The sequence below is a fragment of the Pseudophryne corroboree genome, chromosome 1 (assembly GCF_028390025.1).
Source record: "Pseudophryne corroboree isolate aPseCor3 chromosome 1, aPseCor3.hap2, whole genome shotgun sequence".
Lineage (NCBI taxonomy): Eukaryota > Metazoa > Chordata > Amphibia > Anura > Myobatrachidae > Pseudophryne > Pseudophryne corroboree.
The window spans coordinates 993671615-993682639 of NC_086444.1; the positions used below are offsets into that span (position 1 = coordinate 993671615).

An 11025-nucleotide genomic window follows, 5' to 3' on the forward strand; every position below is an offset into this window, starting at 1 on the left:
CTAACTGTCTCTGCACATGTTAAATCTGCCCCCCCTGCAGTGCACGGGGGGGGGGGGGGGGGGGGACGGGGGGCAAATTCCTGCTGCGATCAACTTGGAATTACCCTCAATGATCCTAACACAGGGAAAGGGAAAGCACTGTATATGGGACATTTACCATTGCAGATGCCTGGTACTTGTATTGGTTAATGAATGAAAATATTGATAAATGGAACTGCAACAAATTTCTCTGTCTAATTACATATTTTATATTCACTTATGACTTCTGCAGATGCATCCATTAGCGTGTTATTACTACTGACTTAACAGTAAAAAGGCTATTTTTAAGAACTTTTTATTACTTTGTGTGTCTATATGTGTATATACACTGCTCAAAAAAATAAGATTTTAAACCTACCAGTAAATCTTTTTCTCCTAGTCCGTAGAAGATGCTGGGGACTCCGTAAGGACCATGGGGTATAGACGGGCTCCGCAGGAGACATTGGCACTATAAAGAACTTTAGAATGGGTGTGCACTGGCTCCTCCCTCTATGCCCCTCCTTCAGACCTCAGTTAGAGAAACTGTGCCCAGAGGAGATGGACAATACGAGGAAAGGATTTTGTTAATCTAAGGGCAAGATTCATACCAGCCCACACCATCCACACCGTATAACCTGGAATATACACAACCAGTTAACAGTATGAACAAAACAGTATCAGCTAAAGACTGATCTCAACTGTAACATAACCCTTATGTAAGCAACAACTATATACAAGCCTTGCAGAATTTGTCCGCACTGGGACGGGCGCCCAGCATCCTCTACAGACTAGGAGAAAAAGATTTACCGGTAGGTTTAAAATCTTATTTTCTCTTACGTCCTAGAGGATGCTGGGGACTCCGTAAGGACCATGGGGATTATACCAAAGCTCCAAAACGGGCGGGAGAGTGTGGATGACTCTGCAGCACCGATTGAGCAAACATGAGGTCCTCTTCAGCCAGGGTATCAAACTTGTAGAATTTTGCAAAGGTGTTTGAACCCGACCAAGTTGCCGCTCGGCAAAGCTGTAATGCCGAGACGCCTCGGGCAGCCGCCCAAGAAGAGCCCACCTTCCTAGTGGAATGGGCCTTTAACGAATTTGGTAACGGCAATCCAGCCGTAGAATGAGCCTGCTGAATCATGTTACAGATCCAGCGAGCAATAGTCTGCTTAGAAGCAGGAGCGCCAACCTTGTTGGCTGCATACAGGACAAACAGTGCCTCTGTTTTCCTAACCCGAGCCGTTCTGGCTACATAAATTTTCAACGCCCTGACCACATCAAGGGACTCGGAATCCTCCAAGTCCCGCGTAGCCACAGGCACCACAATAGGTTGGTTCATATGAAAAGAGGAAACCACCTTAGGCAAAAATTGAGGACGAGTCCGCACATCAGCTCTATCCACATGGAAAATCAGATAGGGGCTTTTATGAGACAAAGCCGCCAACTCAGACACTCGCCTTGCCGATGCCAAGGCCAACAACATGACCACCTTCCAAGTGAGATACTTTAATTCCACGGATTGAAGAGGCTCAAACCAGGGAGACTGAAAGAATCGTAACACCACGTTAAGGTCCCATGGTGCCACTGGAGGCACAAAAGGTGGCTGGATATGCAGCACTCCCTTCACAAAAGTCTGGACTTCTGGGAGAGAAGCCAATTCCTTCTGAAAGAAAATGGATAGGGCCGAAATCTGAACCTTAATGGAGCCTAATTTTAGGCCCATATTCACCCCAGTCTGTAGGAAGTGGAGAAAACGGCCCAGATGGAAATCTTCCGGAGGAGCATTCTTGGTTTCACACCAAGAGACATACTTCCTCCAGATACGGTGATAATGTTTCGCTGTCACCTCCTTCCTAGCCTTTATCAGAGTAGGGATGACCTCGTCCGGAATGCCCTTCCCAGCTAGGATCTGGCGTTCAACCGCCATGCCGTCAAACGCAGCCGCGGTAAGTCTTGGAACAGACAGGGCCCCTGTTGCAACAGGTCCTCTCTGAGAGGAAGCGGCCACGGATCTTCTGTGAGCATTTCCTGCAGATCCGGATACCAGGCCCTTCGAGGCCAATCTGGAACAATGAGAATTGTCTGTACTCCTTTTCGTTTTATCATTCTCAATACGTTTGAGATGAGAGGAAGAGGAGGGAACACATAGACCGACTGAAACACCCACGGTGTCACCAGGGCGTCCACTGCTACTGCCTGAGGGTCCCTTGACCTGGCACAATACCTCGGAAGCTTTTAGTTGAGGTGTGAATCCATCATGTCTATTTGAGGAAGCCCCAAAGACTTGCTATTTCTGCAAAGACTTCTTGATGAAGACCCCACTCACCTGGATGGAGATCGTGTCTGCTGAGGAAGTCTGCTTCCCAGTTGTCCACTCCCGGAATGAATACCGCTGACAGAGCGCTTACGTGATTTTCCGCCCAGCGCAGAATCCTGGTGGCTTCCGCCATTGCCACTCTGCTCCTTGTCCCGCCTTGGCGGTTTACATGAGCCACGGCTGTGACGTTGTCTGATTGAATCAGAACCGGGAGGTCGCAAAGAAGATTCTCCGCTTGACGGAGGCCGTTGTATATGGCCCTCAATTCCAGTACGTTGATGTGTAGACAAGCCTCCTGGCTTGACCACAGTCTCTGGAAGTTTCTTCCCCGTGTGACTGCTCCCCATCCTCGGAGGCTCGCGTCCGTGGTCACCAGAACCCAGTCTTGAATGCCGAACCTGCGACCCTCTAGAAGGTGAGTACTCTGCAGCCACCACAAGAGAGATACCCTGGGCCTGGGGGACAGGCTGATCTTCTGATGAATATGTAGATGGGACCCGGACCACTTGTCCACAAGGTCCCACTGAAAAGTCCTCGCATGGAACCTGCCGAAGGGAATGACCTCGTAAGACGCCACCATCTTTCCCAGAACTCGAGTGCATTGATGAACAGACACCCTTTTCGTCTTCAACAGGTCCCTGACCAAGCTCTGGAGTTCCTGGGCCTTTTCCATCGGGAGAAAAACCCTTTTTTGTTCCGTGTCCAGAATCATGCCTAAGAAAGGCAATCGGGTCATTGGAACCAACTGTGACTTTGGTAGATTGAGAATCCAGCCGTGCTGCTGCAACACCCTCAGGGAGAGTGACACGTTGTTCAGCAACTGTTCTCTCGGTCTCGCTTTTATCAGGAGATCGTCCAAGTACGGGATAATTGTGACTCCCTGCTTGCGAAAGAGCACCATAATTTCCGCCATTACCTTGGTAAAAATCCTCGGGGCCGTGGAAAGTCCAAACGGCAACGTCTGGAATTGGTAATGACAATCCTGTAAAGCAAACCTCAGGAACGCCTGATGAGGAGGATATATGGGGACATGAAGGTATGCATCCTTTATGTCCAGAGACACCATATAATCCCCCCTTCCAGGCTGGCGAGGACCGCTCTGAGCGAGTTCATCTTGAATTTGAACCTGTTCAAGTATAGGTTTAAGGATTTTAAATTCAGAATGGGTCTGACCGAACCGTCCGGTTTCGGGACCACAAACAAGGTTGAGTAGTACCCCGTCCCCTGTTGAAGCAGGGGAACTTTGACCACCACTTGTTGAAGACACAGTTTTTGAATTGCACTTAAAACTGCCTCCATCTCTGGGGAAGAAAGCTGGTAGGGCCGATTTGAAAAACCGGCGAGGAGGCACATCTTCGAATTCCAGCTTGTAACCCTGGAAAAAATTTCTATTGCCCAGGGATCCACCTGTGATTGAACCCAGACGTGGCTGAAAAGTCGAAGATGTGCCCCTACTGGGGCGGACTCCCTCAGCGGAGCCCCGGTCTGAGCAAGGTACCAGTATGTGTATAAATTGACTTCAAGGTAGTCTCCTGCCTGAGATCAGCAGGATCCTTGAGGGCTGGGGTATCTTGCGACGGCAGCGCCACCTTTTTGGATAAGCGTGTTAACGCCTTGTCCACCCTGGGTGAGGATTCCCACCGTATCCTGTCCTTAGCCGGGAAAGGATACGCCATAAGAATCCTTTTGGGAATCTGCAGTTTCTTGTCTGGAGTTTCCCAAGCCCTTTCAAACAACTCATTTAACTCATGGGAAGGGGGGAAAGTAACCTCCGGTTTCTTTTCTTTAAACATGTGGACCCTCGTGTCAGGTACAGAGGGGTCATCCGTGATATGCAACACATCTTTTATTGCAATAATCATATAAAGAATACTTTTTGCCAACTTTGGCTGCAACCTCGCATCATCGTAGTCGACACTGGAGTCAGAGTCCGTGTCGGTATCAGTGTCTGCTATTTGGGATAGTGGGCGCTTCTGAGACCCAGAAGGGCCCTGTGACATAGTAAAAGGCAAGGATGGACTCCCTGCCTTTTCCCTGGACTCCGCTTTGTCCAACCTTTTATGTAATAAATTCACATTTGCATTTAAAACATTCCACATATCCAACCAATCAGGTGTCAGCATTGCCGACGGAGACACCACACTCATTTGCTCCACCTCCCCCCTAGAAGAGCCTTCCGCTGCAGACATGCCGACACACGCATACCGACACCCACACACACTCAGGGAAATATCCAATCTGGAGACAGGCCCTTTGGAGAGACAGAGAGAGAGAGAGAGTATGCCAGCACACACCCAGCGCCAATGACCCTGGAAAACAATTTCCCAGACATACAGCGCTTTAATATTATTCAATATACCTTCACTGCCAAATTAAGTGCCCGCCAAGCCCTCTGTCACCGTGTTCAGCAGGGGAGAGTCCGGGGAGCCAGCTTCTCTGCAGTGTGCTGTGGAGAAAATGGCGCTGGTCAGTGCTGTGGAATCAAGCTCCGCCCCCTCAGCGGCGGGCTTCGGTCCCGCTCAAAAATACAATACTGGCGGGGGATTTGTATATATATTGCCTCCGCAGCCCATATATACTAAAATCCAAGCCTAGAGGTTTTATATTGCTGCCCAGGGCGCCCCCCCCCCTGCGCCCTGCACCCATCCGTGCCTCAGTGTGTGTTGTGTGTGGGAGCAATGGCGCGCAGCGTTACCACTGCGCGTTACCTCAGTGAAGATCAGAAGTCTTCTGCCGCCTGTGATGTCTTCTTTCTTCTAATACTCACCCGGCTTCTATCTTCCGGCTCTGCAAGGAGGACGGCGGCTCGCCTCTGGGACGAACGGCGAGGGTGAGACCTGCGTTCTGGTCCCTCTGGAGCTAATGGTGTCCAGTAGCCTAAGAAGCAGAGCCTATCACTTAAGTAGGTCTGCTTCTCTCTCCTCAGTCCCACGATGCAGGGAGCCTGTTGCCAGCAGGGCTCCCTGAAAATAAAAAACCTATCAATATTCTTTTAATCAGAGAAACTCAGGAGAGCTCCCCTGTAATGCACCCAATCTCCTCTGGGCACAGGATCTAACTGAGGTCTGGAGGAGGGGCATAGAGGGAGGAGCCAGTGCACACCCATTCTAAAGTTCTTTATAGTGCCCATGTCTCCTGCGGAGCCCGTCTATGCCCCATGGTCCTTACGGAGTCCCCAGCATCCTCTAGGACGCAAGAGAAAATAAAGGGAACACTTAAACAACACAATGTAACTCCAAGTCAATCACACTTCTGTGAAATCAAACTGTCCACTTAGGAAGCAACACTGATTGACAATCAATTTCACATGCTGTTGTGCAAATGGAATAGACAACAGGTGGGAATTATAGGCAATTAGCAAGACACCCCCAATAAAGGAGTTGTTCTGCAGGTGGTGACCACAGACCACTTCTCAGCTCCTATGCTTTCTGGCTGATGTTTTGGTCACTTTTGAAAGCTGGCGGTGCTTTCACTTTAGTGGTAGCATGAGACGGAGTCTACAACCCACACAAGTGGCTCAGGTAGTGCAGCTCATTCAGGATGGCACATCAATGCGAGCTGTGGCAAGGTTTGCTGTGTCTGTCAGCGTAGTGTCCAGAGCATGGAGGCGCTACCAGGAGACATGCCAGTACATCAGGAGACGTGGAGGAGGCCGTAGGAGAGCAACAACCCAGCAGCAGGACCGCTACCTCCGCCTTTGTGCAAGGAGGAACAGGAGGAGCACTGCCAGAGCCCTCCAAAATGACCTCCAGCAAGCCACAAATGTGCATGTGTCTACTCAAACGATCAGAAACAGACTCCATGAGGGTGGTATGAGGGCCCGACCTCCACAGGTGGGGGTTGTGCTTACAGCCCAACACCGTGCAGGACGTTTGGCATTTGCCAGAGAACACCAAGATTGGCAAATTCGCCACTGGCGCCCTGTGCTCTTGACAGATGAAAGCAGGTTCTCACTGAGCACATGTGACAGACGTGACAGAGTCTGGAGACGCCAAGGAGAACGTTCTGCTGCCTGCAACATCCTCCAGCATGACTGGTTTGGCAGTGGGTCAGTAATGGTGTGGGGTGGAATTTCTTTGGGGGGCCGCACAGCCCTCCATGTGCTCGCCAGAGGTAGCCTGACTGCCATTAGATCCTGAGATGAGATCCTCAGACTCCTTGTGGGACCATATGCTGGTGCGGTTGGCACTGGGTTCCTCCTAATGCAAGACAATGCTAGACCTCATGTGGCTGTAGTGTGTCAGCAGTTCCTGCAAGACAAAGGCATTGATGCTATGGACTGGCCCGCCCGTTCCCCAGACCTGAATCCAATTGAGCACATCTGGGACACGCTGCATCACAGACTGTCCAGGAGTTGGCGGATGCTTTAGTCCAGGTCTGGGAGGAGATCCCTCAGGAGACCATCCGCCACCTCATCAGGAGCATGACCAGGCGTTGTAGGGAGGTCATACAGGCACGTGGAGGCCACACACACTACTGAGCCTCATTTTGACTTGTTTTAAGGACATTACATCAAAGTTGGATCAGCCTGTAGTGTGTTTTTCCACTTTAATTTTGAGTGTGACTCCAAATCCAGACCTCCATGGGTTAATACATTTGATTTCCATTGATAATTTTTGTGTGATTTTGTCAGCACATTCAACGATGTAAAGAACAAAGTAATAAGAATATTTCATTCATTCAGATCTAGGATGTGTTATTTTAGTGTTCCCTTTATTTTTTTGAGCAGTATATATATATATATATATATATATAACAATAACAAAGTTATAATATTGTAACATTTCATATACAGTAAGTATGTTGTACAACAGATCGAACTACATTTATGAAATGTGGAGCAGAGTAAAAATAGGGCAGACATTTAGGATTTTAAATTAGTATGTTACAGAACTGAGGAGGTTATTCAACGTCCATAGCAGTTTTTGCCAAAATAGCAAAAACTGCTACAGATAAAATTGCATGCTGGGAGCTGCCCAGCACAGGGCAAGGCCTGCCCAGCTAAGCCATTGCAATTCAATTGCGAACGCATCGCAGAAACCTCGAAATAGAGGTAGACATCTGTATATGCAGCCAGGCTGCGTATGCAGGCGCACCCAAGGGCGTAGCTACCATAGGTGCAGGCAATGCAGTTGCTATGGGGCCCAGAGCCGAGAGGGGCCACCTTCCCTGTCAAAGTTACATGTAATATATACATTTTTCACCACTGGGTGGTACGTAGGGATCCTTTCAAACTTTTCCTTGGGGCCTGCAATATATCTAGGTATGCCCCTGGATCTGCTTATTGTAGTGTGGTATAAAATGAACGGAGAGCATTTTAATGTTATATAATATGAACCGGGACACTGTAATGAGGCACAATATGAACGGGAGCACTATATATCATAATGTGAATTTGGGGTACTGTGCGGCATAATGGGTACTGATAGTTCTGAAATGTGACATAGGGTGAAATTAAGCACTACTGCGATTCATAAAAGAAACTAGGGCACTACTATGGGGCATAACATTAAATAAGACTCTACTATGGTTACTATTACATAAAATTAACAACTGCTGCAGAGAGGAGTCTCTCTAGAAGCATTGGGACGGGGTCCCCTTCAAAATGTTGCTATGGGGCCCACAAAGTTCTGGCTACGCCACTGGGCGCACCACAACTATGTTTCCAATCAGGCAATGTTATCCGGCCGCCCTGAAAACGGCCATGACATGCCTGCATTTCCTGCGCCACTCCAAACTGCCCGCCGCCTGTCAATCACTATGTGATCGTATCCTTCCGGGATGCAATCGCATAGTGAAAGCCTGCACATGATACGATTGCAGCGCATGCACAGGCGACCAAAATAATAGTCTGTCTACGATTTTTGGAAAATAGTGATAATCTCCAAATAGCCCCAAGTCCAAAAAAGATCTGCCCCATAACAACAGAGAACAAACAAGGGTTACTAATTACAAAGGATGATTTTCTTTCAAGATTTGAAGAACATATCACATTAATACTTCATTACATCAATACATGTGCTGTGTGCATATAATGATGTATGCAGGTTTCTGTCCATCCCATCTGCATTATTACCAAGAGACACTGAATAAAGCGCATAGCAATAAATAACTAGTAACATATAGAGGTGTATCTGTGACTTTCTGAAAGAATGCACATAGCTGCTCACACTATCCAGTGGGGAATTTACAGTCACTGTACAACAGCTATTGTTCTCAACTGCAATACAATACAGAGAACAATAAAGCAGGGGATTAAGTCATTACAGCAGGGGATTAAGGGGTACATTTACTAAGCAGTGATAAGAGCGGAGAAGTGAGCCAGTGGAGATATTTCCCCATCAACCAATCAGCAGCTCTGTATCATTTTATAGTATGCAAATTATAGATGTTACTTCAGTGCTGATTGGTTGCCATGGGCAACTTCTCCACTGGCTCACTTCTCCGCTCTTATCACCGCTTAGTAAATGTACCCCTTAGTCTGACTGGCCAGTCTCAGTTAATCCTATTAACCGTCAAGATAAATGTGGATCTGTACATAATAACCTGCCTAGTGTGTCTTATATTGCGATAGCGAGTAGCGTGATGCTATATTGTGATACCACAGTACAGTACTCGAGATTAATAAATTCCCAGCTATTACTGACAGAGACATAAACACACTTGTATACACCTTACTCGGGTGGGTGAGGCTTGTTCATCCTGGTCGGTGAACTTGGTCTCATTGTTGACTGAAAACTTTCATCTAGTTGCTTCGTTCTGTATTCTCCAGCATACACTGTCGCACTTCTCGCTTTCCTTTGGATTTCCTGGCTATGTTGCAGTTGCGCTTTGCACCTGATCTCATCATATTTTGCCTTGACAGGTCTGCATTGATAGTCTTGCCTAACAAATGACTGAAGATTGGTATTGTGGTAAACAGAATAACTTGCCATGGTAAGTGGGTGAGGGAAACCAAAGCGTGCAGAGCAAACTGTAGAGTTCTACAGAGGGAAATCCAACAAGTGTTTTTCTGCTCTCTCTTGTGGTAAATGCTGAAAGCCTTGTTGTCGTTGGCTGCTTAGCAACAGTCTATTGCATGGTACCTGACCCTTGTCACTCACCAACTAACAATGTAGTATACCAGAGCACTACATATCAATTACCATGGAACAAGAGAACAAAAATCCCTAACGTTTAACACATACACATAGATAGATAGATAGATAGATAGATAGATAGATAGATAGATAGATAGATAGATAGATAGATAGATAGATAACTGTACATTTGTTGATACTGTTACATGGAAAAAAAAAAGAAGAAAATTAACTAAACGCAGGTTGGACAGTCCCACAGGGGTACTAGGGAGAAGGGAATTACCCTGTGGGTCCCATCCCTTCTTCTAATGTCAGGTTCCACCCAGTGCACTCAAATTATACACTCTATTAGAGGGTCAAATAAATGTTCTCTAATGCCTGTACAAGCCTCGTAGTAACTAGTGGACACACCCCTTAATCATGGACCCCAACAAATGTATTACCCTAGTGGGTCTTCCTTCATGCCCCAGTCCGACACTGACTAAAGGACTTGGTATCCAGCTTTTATGCGAGTGACATGGTGGCACAGTGGCTAGCAATGCTGCCTCACAAAGCTGGGGCTATATATAAGGCTATATGTGTAGATCAATCAGAGTTCACTAAGAATATTTAGGCTGTAACAATAAATGCATTTGCTCTGTAGAAGCGATGCTTGAGAGGCCCAGAAAAGTCTGCAGTGGTGAATATTAGGGTTTGAGGTATTATGTGGCACTGTAATCTGGCACGTTTCCAAAAATATCTAACACTTCAAAAATCTCAAAAAATAAAATAAAAGGAGATTTCCCAGCTGAAAAACCAAATCAATAAAAATAAAATAATATAAATTAAACTTATTCCGCTATGTGAAGGAAAAAAAGTCATTAGATATCGTGAGGAGCAATAGGTTGGAAATGAAATATGGTATGCAATGTTCTGCATAAAAAGGAGTTTCTGCGAGGTACATTGGTTCCACAGGAAAACATCGGGGTGTAGAGTGGATCTTGATCCAGAGGCACCAACAGGCTAAAGCTTTAGACTGTCCCAGGATGCATTTGGGCCTCCTCTATAACCCCGCCTCCAGGCACTGAGAGCTCAGTTTCGGTAACCAGTCCAATGCAGGAGCAGGCAAGAGAGAAGGCAGATTTTAGTCACATAGACCCATATTCTCATGACAGGAGAAGGTACCAGTGGCTAATGCCATACAAACCCAAAGAAGCTAGGTGCGTCAGGGTGGGCGCCCTGTGGAACCAATGTACCTCGCAGAAAGAGTGTTAACCATGGTAAGTCTACTATAACACTCCTTTCTGCAGCAGGATACACTTGTTTCCACAGGAAAACATCGGGGATGTCCTAAAGCAGTTCCTCAAGGGAGGGGACGCGCCTTAGCGGGTATGAGAACCCGGCGTCCAAAGATAGCATCCTCGGAGGCGGAAGTATCAAAGGCATAGAACCTAATAAACGTGTTAACTGAGGACCAGGTACAGACCAAGTAGAATGGCCTTTATTAGCAGCAAGAGCTGGGAGACCAGCCTGCGCATAAGCTTGTGCAAGCACCATTCTAATCCATCTGGCCAAGGTTCGCTTATTCACAGGCCAGCCATGTTTGTGGAAACCAAACAAGACGGGAATCTG

The 11025-nt window shown here is 47.2% G+C and overlaps 1 protein-coding gene across 2 annotated transcripts in view; it reads right to left on the bottom strand.

Moving 5' to 3' along the window:
• LOC134921521 (uncharacterized) overlaps window positions 1-9937 on the bottom strand; it is a 68374-nt gene extending 58437 nt beyond the window's left edge. Inside the window, exons 1-2 of one of the 2 annotated variants that reach the window (XM_063920600.1) lie at window positions 9858-9937; window positions 9014-9220 (exon numbers count right to left, since the gene is read on the bottom strand). In XM_063920600.1, the coding sequence (XP_063776670.1) occupies window positions 9014-9220; window positions 9858-9877 (227 nt within the window). In that variant the 5' untranslated portion in view covers window positions 9878-9937. Of the gene's footprint in view, window positions 1-9013; window positions 9390-9857 lie in introns of those variants that run through there. The other variant, XM_063920599.1, reaches the window with a different exon arrangement.
• Between the last annotated feature and the right edge of the window lie 1088 nt (window positions 9938-11025).